The sequence below is a fragment of the Sapajus apella genome, unplaced genomic scaffold, assembly GCF_009761245.1.
Source record: "Sapajus apella isolate SASKATOON/1434 unplaced genomic scaffold, GSC_monkey_1.0 scaffold44, whole genome shotgun sequence".
Taxonomy (NCBI): Eukaryota; Metazoa; Chordata; class Mammalia; order Primates; family Cebidae; genus Sapajus; species Sapajus apella.
Genome location: NW_022436984.1, coordinates 9,811,398 through 9,825,507, shown reverse-complemented (window position 1 = coordinate 9,825,507; position 14,110 = coordinate 9,811,398). Strand labels below are relative to the sequence as shown.

General features: G+C 46.6%; 1 protein-coding gene and 1 long non-coding RNA gene across 6 annotated transcripts in view; one reads left to right on the top strand and one right to left on the bottom strand.

The window, feature by feature from the left end:
• CRIM1 (cysteine rich transmembrane BMP regulator 1) overlaps positions 1-11,242 on the bottom strand; it is a 192,677-nt gene extending 181,435 nt beyond the window's left edge. For 3 of the 5 annotated variants that reach the window (XM_032239293.1, XM_032239290.1, XM_032239294.1), the window contains exon 1: positions 10,374-10,728. In XM_032239293.1, coding sequence (XP_032095184.1) covers positions 10,374-10,713 — 340 coding nt within the window. In that variant the 5' untranslated portion in view covers positions 10,714-10,728. Of the gene's footprint in view, positions 1-10,373 lie in introns of all 5 variants that reach the window. The other 2 variants (XM_032239289.1, XM_032239291.1) reach the window with 2 other exon arrangements.
• A 222-nt stretch (positions 11,243-11,464) lies between these two features.
• On the top strand, positions 11,465-12,289 carry LOC116524155. Its single transcript, XR_004257199.1, has one exon. It is a non-coding gene; the product is annotated as an uncharacterized LOC116524155 (long non-coding RNA).
• Positions 12,290-14,110: the final 1,821 nt, after the last annotated feature.

Genomic DNA, 14,110 nt, shown 5'->3' with positions numbered 1-14,110 from the left:
TGAATCTGAGATGTTTGTTCACGGTTTTTGTTTTGAAATGATAAATAAGACAGCCACAGTTTCTAGTTACAGCCTATAGACTACCATCTGCCCACTCTCCTTTTTCATTAACCTTTCTATAGGCAAGGTAGCTGGCTGCTGAAATTTCTAAGTAGTAAACTGTTCAAATTCTCTTCTCAGGAAGCTGAAATATAAAATGACAACACCCTACAATATAATTAACACTTGGTTTTCTTTCTTAAATATTCAGACTATCTCAGGATAGTCTGAATTAGGATGTTAATTTGACATCTTTCTCATTTTGTTTGTAGGTCACATGTCTGAATACCAGCACCCTTGATAAACGATAGAAGTGCTATAATGATAGGTACTGAAGGAGTTTCTGGAAAAAAATCCAATTTCTACTATGTGATAATAAGGTTTGATCATCAAGAAGAAAAAAAAAAAGTTGTAAACCATTGATTCCAAGGATTTCTCTTCATCAAGTTCTTTCTCCTTGTTCCACAACAGCCAATTTAAAACATCTGCCTTATGAATTCTCAGCCAGTATTTACTGCATAAAAATGATACTTATTTTCAGGCACAAAGAAACAGTCACAGTTAAGAATACACAGTTCTCTTCTTCCTCTAAAAGTGGTACCATACCTACACTAATGATTAAAGAGACAATAACATTAGATATTTTGATTCTAGGTGTTCTTCTTCCTACCCCACACTGTATACAGCATAAAAGCTCCCTAGAATGCAAATCCATGACCAACCTGAATTATTAGTCCACATCAAAGCTGGTTAGAATACCACCTGGGAGATAGAAAAGCAACACATATGGCCTCTGGCCCTTATACCCTCTCCTGCTCATTCCCAAGCCAGCAGTGGTCTTTGAACCAGCTAGGCTTGCTGCTGCTTCCTTCTGTAACCTCAGTGAGATATATCAGCCTTCCCTGGCTATATCCTTGGGGTCTCCAACGTCTCCAGGGATGTCCGGAAATCCTCAAAAAGTTCTAACAAAAAAAGGAAATTTAATTCACTGTCATAAAACCATATGCCATTAATATTAAAAGGCCACTTTTGAATAATTATTGATTTGAAACAGCTCTTTGGATGTACAGGCTCAAACCGCAAAATCAACCAAGAGTTCACATTCTGCTGAAATGCCAAAGGAACTGGGAATTGTAGTTGCACTGGCTCAAACCAGCACGTTTCCTTGGTCCACAGACCCTGTACTCACAGCCCCTGTTCTCATCACTTCGTGGTTCTTTTCTCACTGACAAACATCTAACACCAGAATTACCCCTCTAACCCCCCACACCCCTTTGAAGAGACTTAGTTAAGAATGGAGAAAATGTATGTCCAACAAAGTGAATTATATATATACACACATATATATATTTAATTGTACTTTAGGTTCTGGGATACATGTGCAGATCATGCAGAATTGTTGCCGAGGTACATATGTGGCAATGTGGTTTGCTGCAAAAGTAAATTTTTAATCTTACAGGGAAAGCTAACAAAGAGGAAAATGAAACAGGATAGAAAATAGAATGGAAGTTAAAATTAATCTTATTTTTGCCAGGCGCGGTGGCTCAAGCCTGTAATCCCAGCACTTTGGGAGGCCGAGGCGGGTGGATCACGAGGTCAAGAGATCAAGACCATCCAGGTCAACATGGTGAAACCCCATCTCTACTAAAAATACAAAACATTAGGTGGGCATGGAGGCGCGTGCCTGTAATCCCAGCTACTCAGGAGGCTGAGGCAGGAGAATTGCCTGAACCCAGGAGGTGGAGGTTGCGGTGAGCCGAGATTGCGCCATTGCACTCCAGCCTGGGTAACAAGAGTGAAACTCCGTCTCAAAAAAAAAAAAAAAAAAATTCTTATTTTTAAAAATCTATTTGGTACCAGAAACTAGCGCACGCATGCACACACACACAAACAATATACATACGCACACACATAATCTTGTATATACATCTATGTGATCATATATATAAATCTCCACTCCTCACGACAATATTTACTTAATAGAAAGCTATTAATATTTGATTTTCACAGTTGAGGAAACTGAAGCTCAGAGCAACTAAGCAAGCTGATCTCACAATTTAAAAAAATAACAGAGTTAAGATTTGAGCGCAGGTTTGTCTGGCCCAAGCCCTATTTTCTTTTTCCTAAAACATCCTGCATAAAAAGCATGGGGAAAAAGGAGGGAGGAGAGGAGACCCTCAGGTCTTTCTTATTGCTGCATCCTCCACTAAACCTTTCCTGGTAGTCAAATGTGGGTTAGAGTCCCTCTCAGTTGCTCCTGACATGCTTGGTGCCTGTGTATCTCATGGCTTACCAAACTGGATTGCAGTGAACTGTCTGTTTTCCCAATTTACCATCAGAACATGGCCTGTGTGAAAACAGGGCCCGTATCTTATTTTGGCTGAAAAATAGCAATTATAATAGCAGGTAACATTTATCAGGTCTTTTAATATGTCACACTCTGTATACATGCTTTACACATAGGTACTAGCTCTTTGCTAAAGTGTGGTCCTGGCACCAGCAACGCTGGCATCACCCAGGAATCTGTTAGAAAAGCAGAATCACAGGCATCACCCTGGACTAACTTAATTAGAACTTGCATTTTTGATACCCAGGTGATTTGTGTGCACACTAAAATTTTAGAAGTACAGTTTAATCTCATTTAACCCTCACAGCGAACGTGGGAGGTATCCATGACTAACAGGAAAACTGTGGCTTACACAAGTGGTGTCACTACTGTATCGCACAGAGACGAAACCCATAGCTGATACTCAGCAAATATTTGCAGGCAGAAGGATGGCGGGAAAACAGGTAGAGCTAGAAAAAGAACAGAGGAATGGATAATCCTCTGACCTCTGGTTTTGCCTAGTTTATACCAACTGCAGCAGCAGGTGGAACCACAGCCCCCATGGGGTCAAGCTGTGGCAGTACAAGCTGTTTCTTTGCTCAAGCCAGGCCAAATCCCGTGGTGGTCATCAGTGGGAACACTCAGGAGCAAGGAGCAAAATTTCCTCCCAGAAGATAATGTGAAGCAAAGTGCACATTACAGATTACAGTACATCTAGGTCCTCCACCTACTCCCCAAATTAAATATTAATTATTTTTAATTATTTGCTCACAGATAGTTACATTTATAATTCCTACAAATTAATGTAAAAAATTTCAGACCTAAAACTTACTCAAAGTATATAAACTTTGTAGAAATTATTTAGACAAGGCATAAAAAATACTCATTAGAAGGGGCAGGGACTGAATTCAATAACAACTTGCTTCCTTTCTAAGAGCCCACACTCCTTAACTACTTAGGATCAATGACTCAGGTAGATGAGGATTAGGTAGAACAAGAGACTGAGCCCACATAAAATCGTTTTACTTCTACTGGTTAGTAGCCTTGTTAGTAAGCACATTCCATGTGCCAGTCAGTCTTTTAGCTGCTTCTTAGGGATTCTTTGAGTCCCTATTATTAATCCCACTACATAGATGAGAAAACTGAGACACACAGAAGCAGAGTGCAGATCTGACCCCAGAAACCAAATTTTTTTTTTTTTTTTTTTGAGATGGGGTGTCACTTTGTTGCCCAGGCTGGAATGCAGTGGCACAATTTCAGCTGACTGCAGCCTTCGTCTCCTGGTTTCAGGCAATTCTCCCACCTCAGCCTCCTGAGTAGCAGGGATTACAGGGGTGTGCCACCACGCCCGGCTTATTTTTTTGTATTTTTAGTAGAGACAGGGTTTCACCATGTTGGCCAGGTTGGTCTTGAACTCCTGACCTCAGGCGATCCACCTGCCTTGGCCTCACAAAAGTGGTGGGATTACAGGCGTTGAGCCATCACACCTGGCCCCAAGTTCTTGAACCTTACACTCGTCTACCAACAGATAGGTATTTTCATGTAGGGAATTAACTGGGGTTGGAGGAGGGAGGTAAGGAATTGATAACTGTTCACTTTGCAACTAACGAAGGAAAATAGATCTTTAAAAACAATTTTCTTTTCATGCTGGCCCAAGATAAAAACAGTTTAGTGTTTACCTTGAGGGTATTCTTACATATAGGTATATTCAAACCACTCTTATTTTGACATAGGAGGTCTTGACTAAGCAGAGGTTTTCAATGATGTAATCAGGCTACTACTGCCCAGGACATGCAGCAGGGTGGGTGAAGCTGAGAGTTGCTGATAAAGGGACACATCCCAGTTTAATGCCCACACTGATCTGCCTAGTGGGACAAGCTAAAACGAAGAGAAAACCACGTTCCAAAGGGAACTTGCCATTTTGAAGCACAGCTACTAAGGCATTAAGAATACTGCTTCATTCTTAGATGTTGAGAAACATTCTGAGACAAACTGCACAGGCTCTAAGGAGAATGGGTAGGATCATGTCCCCCCACAAAAGAAAGAGCTACTACTCATACTTTTAAACCTAGGTCAAATTCAAATCCCCCTTGTCTGCTTTGCCATCAGAGCCTGAAGAGATCACTTCAGATGTTTTGATTCCTACTACTGATTTTATCCACAGATTTCACTAGCCAATTAATCATACTTAGACTTGCAAAATCACTTCTACTTGGCTTGAATTTATATTATGTAGACTTTTTACAGCCTTGCCGTCTTTATTTCTTATCTTGATTAAGGGTGTACAGAGCAAAGCATACATCTGAGAGGTCTCCGAGCTCCCCAGCATCCCCCCTCATCCCAGCAGAAGGCCTTGTACAGCATAGAAGGCCAATGAGTGAGTGACTGATTTCCATGCAAAGGCAAGTCAGATCTTTGAAAATGCAGCTTTGGAGAATTAGAGGAGGAAAGCTTTCAATGTGTTATTCATGCATGCTTAACTAGTCTACTGTTTCTCCCTCAAATAATTAAATGAGCTTTACTGGGGTGTCTCCAAAGCCCTGATTACCAAACGTGCCATACGGAACACAGTGTTACAGGAACCCGCTTTGCCAAAGATACTTCCCTTCCACTCATTTAACCACCTCCTACCCTATTGTATTTACAGGCTAAAGCAACACTATCATCTCTGCTTGCACCATAGCCTGGGAGATGTTAAGCACACCCACATTTTTCAGGAATTTCACAATTAATGTCTGGAATGTTTTGGATTATTCTTCAAAGGATGATATAGTTGCCCTAAGATGAATTCAATATTTTTCCTTCTCCCATTCGTCATTCTTTAGTCCACCCACTCGTTACCTCCTCAGGGTCATCTGTTTTATCTGTAATATATCCCCTAACTTCATAATGCCCGTCCCCGCCTCACCCAGCTGTTCACTCATTCATCCAGGTCATCGCATCTTCAACAAGCTACACAAAACACAGAAACCTGTCCCAAGCCACCAAATATCTCCTACAAATGGATGTAATGCCCACATAGATTGAGGACTGTTCAGACAGTTTTCTTCATAAATTAATCTGTTTACAACCCTACTGCCAACATCTTCCTTAGAGATTTTCCTGGTCAGTGTTCAATATCTGTTAATGGCAGCAAACATCTCCAGACTTGCTATTTTTGCCATTCTGATAATACGCAATCCATTTGGCCTTTGCCAAGTGTTTTACGTGACAGGACTCCTCAATAACAGTGAAGATTCTATAAGCCTGGCAACCAAAGTGAAGGTCACTGAGTCCTGTCATTTATGTAAGTGCAGTGAATAGTCTCTCCATGTTTTGCCAATATTTACTTTTGGGAGGAACTAATTATTTCCTTGTTTACTTCATTGGTTTATCTTCCCATTCCCTGATAACATAATTTTATGGGCCCTCTGCTTGTTCCTCTGGTCTTAGGGCTCCCTCCCTACCTAAGGATTTCTGAGAGGAAATGTGAAACCCATTATTCGAAAACAAAGCCAAGAGCCTAATTTCTCTAACTACAGAACCTGAGTATTAATTTTGCCCCCCTCCCTTTACTTAAATTAAAATTCGTGGACTCTTAACTTCAAGCCTACAGCAGAGTGGTGAGAGCAGTTTCCATGTGGCTTGTGCAGAACAAAATGTTTGGGTTCTCTATCTGGCCTCCTGCAGCCTGCTCTCTGGAGCAGATGCCTCCCACATTTTCTTCCAAGCAGCCATCATCTTCACCGATTGTCTTCCAGGGATAAGCAAAGAAACTTTGCATAGCAAGTTTTAGGAAACAAAATCCTGTTCTTTGCTGTAATTACCCTACTACATATACTTAGCTTTCTACTCACTGCCCAATGAAAAATGGGTAAAAGGAAAAGTTAAAGTTCCAGGGGAAATAAAAGGAGGATTTTGTTCTGAAGGCGGTAGCTTTTAGATAGCAGTGGTGAAAAACATGCAATGCTGAGTTCCAAAAGATGAAGCCACTGAGTAAATAATCATCAGGAAAAAAGTTGGTGCTTATCTGAAATAGCTATCACCTGAATCTCCCACAACAGAGTCCTCAGAACAAAGTGACTCAAGTAGTCTCCACTTGGTTCCTAATCACTGTCTGTATAAACTGTCAAAACAAGTCACCATCTGCCCTTTACTGCCCAGAGAGGTTGTCATGGCCTCCCACCTTGCCTCATTCCTTACAGAAGCATAATGTGGTATTCCACATGGGAGAAGAAACGACTCTCACCCACTTAGCTCAAAATATAATCCTCACTGTCCAATCAAAACCTTCTTTCTAGAAAATCTCACTTCATTAATTTTTCAAAACTCTGCCTTTGATCCTCCAAAGATGTCTCTCATCCAGACTTCTTTCTCAGGGATTCAGGATCCAAACTTGTTTCTCTGGCTTCTAGGTGATTTTCTTGGAGTCAGGCAGCCTAGCCAAGAAAACAGGCCAGTCAGGATGCTTCAAAGAGCAACAGGAGGTCTCAGCAGATGAAAGGAAACAGGAAAGAGACCTGCACTCAAGTCCCAAAAAGCACTTTGTTTTTTGTTTGTTTGTTTTTGAGATGGAGTTTTGCTCTTGTTGCCCAAGCTGGAGTGCAATGACAGGATCTCGGCTCACTGCAAACTCCGCCCAAGTTCAAGCGATTCTCCTACCTCAGCCTCTTGAGAGCTGGGATTACAGGCACGTGCCACCACACTCGGCTAATTTTTTGTATTATTAGTAGAGACAGAGTTTCACCATGATGACCAGGCTGTTCTCAAACTCCTGACCTCAGGTGATCTGCCCATCTTGGCCTCCCAGAGTGCTGGGATTCCAGGAGTGAGCCACCCGCCCTGCCCCAAAAAGCACTTTCCAGGCTGAGAGAAAGTAGTAAAAAACTTTAGGAATCAGGCTCTATGCTCCATTTTTAAAATGCAATTACCACCCCCCAGCCCCCATCGCAAAAGGAATAATTAAATCAGAATTTATTTAATAATCTAAACAATGATGAAAAGAAATCCAAGTGTACATCTCACAAGGGGCACAGGACACAACTCACCATGTATCATTCAGAAACTATTTTTTTTTCCTTCAGCATTCTTTCTATGGATAGGATGGTTCTTCCATTTATTCAACCTACTTTTACTAAGAGCCAACTGGGCCAGCATGCCTTAAAAACCTAAGACAGCCACAAGTTGAAAGGGGCCCATTTCTGTCCATCATTTATCTAACTCATTTTGTGAACTGCAGTTAAAAACAGTTTTTTTCCCCCTACAAAGTCAGTATGGGTGTAAACACAGCTAAAAATTACTGCAAGTTGGCAAACAGAGAATATAATTTGTATTTAAATTATGTCATCGAAAGCAGGGAGATTAGTCATGATAATATTTCTATACCATGCAATATGTTTTTACTGTGTAGCCAATTAAAGAAGTTTTCAAGTTTTCATTAACAGATACAACCAGTAGGGGTCATTTTAGTGCAAAAATTGCAGCAAAAGAGACTTTGACGTGAATAATATATGTTAATTCCTATTCATGTTAGTTAATGATAACCATGCTTCTCTATGTGAATTTCTGAATAAAAATGGAAACTGAGGGAAACACTGGCCACTCCGAAATTTCTTGTAAACTCACAAAACAACAAGAGATAATCAATACCTTCTAGCTAGCTGCTGACATGTAAAGACTCCTCTAATTCTTACTTTAAAAATGGGGGGACGGAGCCGTGGGGTATCACTTATCCCCCGCTTTCCGTCTTGTCGTTAAGCGAAAACACTGAAAATTTAAACACACGATTGAAAATATCTGTCTAAATCCAGCCATTATACTATGCCAGGTAACACTGCCCTTACTTTGATTTCATAGATTTAGAATGCAAGTTGACTGCTGTTTTCAGTATTTTTTTTTTTTTAAAAGGAAGTGCCCTGGATGCACAATATGGGTAGTTGAAAACAGGCCTACAAAATAAAGGGTTTCTAGAGAAACTAATTGAGATATAATCATGTCAACAAACCCTTCCAAGCATTTCAAAGCTAATACCAAGTACACAGGGTGTTACCAGAAAAAAGGAAGCTATGAGGGATCACATCATTTCAGAGGAATGAAAGGCTCACCAAACTGCCAAAATACTCTATACTGTGACATGGGATATGCCTGCCAAAACACTTGATTACTGTAAATGTTCCCTGAGCATTTCCTTCACCAGAAACATACTAAGAAGAAACAAAACAAGGGTTAGAATCTTCAGAACTTGCAAAAGTCCTTCTCGGAGCACAGCAGTTTCCACGGCATTTCAACTGTGTTTCATGTTGCTTGTTCTTTTCAAATTTATGAGAGGCTGGATTAAGTTATACACTCCAAGTGGCAGGGTTCAAAGATGCATCTTTCAGTCTAGGTCATTCAGAATTCCCAAAGTCAAAACACATAAAATGGTATCAGAAGTTAGTCTCACGGCCATTTTTCCCGAGGTAAGGCATAAAGAGAAGTTGTAAAAGGGGACAATACTAGGTGAGAGGCTTTTTTGTACTTCAATGAACTCTTCTAACCCAATGTCTTGTGTGTGCAGCAAAGCAAGTCCCTCCCCTCTGAGAAGAGTTCCCTTCACTCATCACTGCCCACTAGCTTCCAAACCAGAAAAGCCTCCCCTATTTTCCCGAACTGCCCAAACCCTAAAACTACACAGGTGTAAAATAAGTACCTATGTGTGTATCTGTATTTAGAAAGAATCGCAGCACTGAAAGCCTTTTAATAGATCCATTTCTATTCTTGAGGCTGTCACCTCCTTTTTCAGTATCCCAGCATACTAAACAAACACACAAGGATGCTTCAGAATAAACTGTTCCCTGGACTGTGCTGGCTGTGAGTAGCGAGGAAGGCAAGCTGGGCCGAGGGCGCCGGTTTCTCCTCGCTGCCTCCCCAGAAAGGAGGCTGCTGCGTGCGCTCTGCTCACTCGCCAGGATGCCCCCAGAACAACGTCGTCAGCCCCACGTCAGCTGGAGCAGGGATCCCACTTTAACTGATGCTCATCCTGTCCCCGTTAGCCACATCAAAAGAACTCACGGCCTTGCTTTAGACCCCAAACCAGACCAGGCACCCTAAAGGCCGAGGCACGCGGGCAGGGTTAAGGCCAACACGCACCCAACATTGGCTCCCCAACCAGAAAGACTCCGCTAATCTCATCTGTCTCCCTCCGTCAATCTCGACACCGCAGCGCACAATGCACCGTGGAAAAGCCAGAAGAACAATCCCCGCTGTCAAACAAAAAGAAGGAACCCGCAACGCGATAGGAAACGCGCGCGTATCTCCTATTAAAAACCAGCCACTAAGAGCAACAACTTTTCACTCCCAGGTGCAACCCCCACCCCCTTTTCCTTTCAGGAGAGAAAGCCTTTGACCGTTTTCAATAGGCAAATAAATGAGTAACCACCGTGTGTAACTTCCCCTAGGCTGACATATTCGGAGGCTGAAATTGATTTACGTGCGGAGGAGGAGGAAGGGGGTGAAGGAAGAGCTCAAGGAAAAAATAATAAAAGAGTCACTAGGGGAGTGCGAGCTGAAGACACGTCTCCTCCGCCCACAGAAAAGGACTTTTGCGGCCAGTGTGCAGCTCGCGGTGCCACACTGCGCCAGTGCGCGGAGGGCGGCAGGGCCGGGCTTCCCGAGGGGTTCGCGCGCGGCAGCCTCCGCAGTGCCCCCTGCCAGCCCGCGGAGCCCCCACCTCGGGGCGGAAGGCCAGGCCACCCAGCCCCTGCCGGAACGGCCACACGTGTGCGCGTCGGCGCGGGGACGGGGGGAATCCTCCACCCGCCCGCCCCCACCCACCATACCGAACCTCGCCCGCGGCTGCCGGAGCGTCGCGGGGAGCAGGAGGGAGAGGGAACGCAGGGCCGGGGGGCTCACTCCTGGGGGCGGCGGCAGCCCCACCTCCCGCGGAGCCCTCTTTCCTCCGGAAAGTCTCGGCCAAACTTTGTTCCGCGCAGCCAGCGCCGAGGGGGCGGCGCGGGCCAGGTGGGAGGGGGCCCTCAGCGGGCGGCCGTACCTTCGCAGACGCCCGCTTCGTACTCCGTGAGGGAGTCGCCATTAAGCGGGGGGCGGATGACACAGCGCAGCCCCCGGTCGCAGGTTCCGTAAATCCCGAAGGTGCCGCCGCAGCTCTCGTTCCTCTGGCTGGCGCACGTGTAGCAGCAGCCGCAGACGCCCTGCACGATGCTCCCCGGGCAGTTCCTGGGCTCCTCGCACTTGGACTCGTCACAGGGCAGGCAGACCAGCGCCCGGGTGCCGGAGCGCGCCAGCAGCAGCAGCAGCAGCAGCAGCCCCAGTAGCGAGGCCGGGAGGTGCCCGCAGCCGGCCAACCCCCTGCCCCCCGCCACCAAGTACATCCTCCTGCGCCGCCGCCGCCTCCTCCTTGCAGCCGGGCCGGGAGCGGGGCGGGCGCCCTCCCCTGCGCGGGGCACACGCGCCGCCGCCGCCGCACCGGCAACCCGCGGTCCTCGCCGCCCCTCTCGGGGCCCCCGGGGCGCGTCTCCCCTGGCGGGGCAAGGCCCCCGCCCCTTCTGCGGGCCGCGCCGACCCCGAGCCCACGAGCGTCGGCGCCGGCGGCAGCGGCGGCTTCCCCTCCTTCTCCTCCTCCTCCTCCTCCCGGGAGGGAGGGGGAAAAAAGAAAAAAGTTTCCTCCCGGCAGCTCCGGTTCAACCCAAACTTCTGGCGCGGCGGCGGCGGCGGCGGCTGCTGCGCTCGGCTCCAACCCGGGCCGGCGGCGCCTCCTCCCTCTTCTCCTCCGAGTCGGCCGGCCCCGCAGCGGCGCAGCCTCCGGGCCGGTCCCCGCCTCCCGAGCTGCCGAGTGGGCGCGGTGGCGCAGCACACAAGATCCTCGGCGTCCGCTCCGCGCGCCCCGCTCGCCTCACTCCTGCGCCGCTCCTCCGGGCGCTTGTTTATGGCTGGAGCCTCCGCCGCTCGGGCTGCGCCCTCCCCCATCGTACCTCCTCCCGCAGACCTTGTCCCCCACCTCCCCCCCCCCGCGCCGCGCGCCGCTCATTGGCTGCCCCCCCACCCCCTCCCCGGCCCGGCCGGCCCCCTCCGCCTCCCCCTCCCCCTCTCGGGCAGCCGGGCCCTTCCTCCCTCCCTCCCTCCCTCCCTCCCTCACACGCCTCCTCCTCCTCCCGGTCTCCTCCTCCCCGAGCCCGGCTCACCGAGCCGGCCCTGCCTCCGAGCCGCGGCTCTGGCCCCGGCACCGCGGGCGCGCTGCGGATGGGCTCGGGGCGCACCCAGCAAGCGGCGAGAGTCGCGGCGTCTCGGGCGCCCGCTGGCACCGTGGCCTCAGCGGCGGGTCTGGGAGCCAGGAGGGCGAAGCGGCTGCACCTTCCGGGCCAGATTGGAGTTCGAAGAGTGGCGGTGACCCCAGAAGCTCGGGGCCGGGCGATGGCTGCAGCCTCGGGAGGGTACCCGCCGGATCGAACCCCGGGAGAGGGAAGCAAAGGCGTGGAACCTCCGCACACTGGATGAGAATCCATCTTCCACTGGAGCTGGGAATAGACTTTGTAAAAGATATTATGTAATGGAGTCTCGGGCACCCTGAGACCTCTCCAGCGAAGCTGAAATGAATAATTAAGTGCTTTAAACGGTCTTGGTAAATATTCCGCGGGAGCTGGGGAGGACTGTAGAGGATGGCTGTAGCTGGAGTTGAATTTTAACTGTCCTCATCCTGGGTTTTGTCGCTCTGCTGTCTGTGTCGAGGTGTTGTATTACGGGAGGGGGTGACTGAAAATTAACAAAGCTGAATCTTTCTCCCTGGAGTAATGTCCAAGACTGGATTACTACACGCCTTGACATGACACTACCCGTAGATATAACGCATCATGAATGTCATTTGACATTGCCGTTTTCTTTCTCAGTTCATGGACAAAAGTGGTGGGTTTTCATTGATTGTCAATGCATTAATAAAGAAGACATGTGGTACATAGTCTTTGTGATAAATCAGCTAAAGAAGCAACCGAAGTGATGCAAAATGCACCGCGTGGAGATGGTTTCTCTTCAGTGGTTGTCAGAAAAGATTCTCTTAATGATGGCTCTGTCATTGATGGGATGTGAAGCAGTGATCCGCTCCGTAGTGGCCTAACATGCACTAGATGGGTACCAAAGCGAGTAACATTAATTGACAAAAAGACTGTGTTCAATGGGGGGAAAAATCGATACCTTGGCAAGTGTGGAGTGGGACTGGCTGGCCCACCCTCTGATCCAAGATGGTCTGGCTGCAGGAAGGTGGCCGCCAAGTGGATTCTGAAAATCGTTAACTAATGAATCCAAAGTTAATAGCTGGCAGTGTAAGGAAAGAGGAAACAAAGCTACCTTTGAAACTTCATGTTTGTGGAGCAAATTTATACTTATGATAAATATTTTAGTTTAACCACTCTTCTAATCCTGAACCCAAAAGCCAAAGTTACCAGTGGAATATGCCCCCATGGTTGGCATCAAAAAACTAAACATTTCTCCTATCATATTTCTTTGAGGAGAGGAAGAGGCTCATTAATTATCACTGATTATTATAGGGACATGAGGAAGATGTTCAACTGTGGAAAAGGGGAGTGAGCACTGCATTTGCTAGAGGCATTTAAGAGTTACTGCAATGAACAGTTCCCCAGGTTGTTGTAGAAATAATTCCTGCCGTTGTGTAGGAAGCCAGAATAAATGATCTCCAAAGGCCCTCATACCCTGTGGGTCCATAATAAGTGTTAAGTGGCAAAATCATTTAAAATATGCTAGGTTTTCTATGAGAAAAACTGAAGAGGCTGGGCGTGGTGGCTCACACCTATAATCCCAGCACTTTGGGAGGCCAAAGTGGGCAGATCACTTGAGACCACCTGGAGCTGGAGATATTTCAACATGGTGAAACTCTGTCTCTATCAAAAATATAAAAATTAGCTGGGTGTGGTGGTGCATGCCTATAATGCCAGCTACTTGGGAGGCTGAGGCAGGAGAATCGCTTGAACCCAGGAGGTGGATGATGCAGTGAGCCGAGATCATGCCACTGCATTTCAGCCTGGGCAACAGAGTGAGACTCTGTCTCAAAACAAAAAACAAACAAAAACAAAACTTAAGAAAAAGGCCAGGTGCGGTGGCTCACACCTGTAATCCCAGCACTTTGGGAGGCCAAGGTAGATGGATCACATGAGGTCAGGCGTTCAAGACGAATCTGGCCAACATAGTGAAAGCCTGTCTCTACTAAAATTACAAAAATTAGTCGGGTATGGTGGCACCTGCCTGTAGTTCCAGCTACTCGGAAGGCTGAGACAGGAGGATTACCTGAATCCGGGAGGCAGAGGTTGCAGTGAGCTGAGGCCAGGCCGTTGTACTCCAGCCTGGGTGACAGAGTGAGACTCAGTCTCAAAATAATAATAATAACTGAAGAAAAACACACAACACTGTTAAACATGGTTCTTTCTTGTCACCCAACAAGGCACCAGCACTTCCCTGTGGGATTTGCCAACAAACTGTCATCATCGCACTGTGTTAAAAGGTCCCTTCCACTCTTGCAGAGGAGGTTATCTGTATTTCTGTTCCAATGCGAGTATATAAACATTAAAATATAGCAGATAACATTGTAGGACCTGACAGGAGAAGCCAAGGTCAGGTGATGGAAAAAAGGCAGACGTGAGAAAGCTGCTGTAGTTAGGAAAGAAGGTGGTAATTAAACATTGTTAAAGTTTAGCTTCTATTCATTTTTAAGGGGATATATTAAAGATTAAGGAAGGCTGCAGGTTGAGCACAGGCAAAGATAAT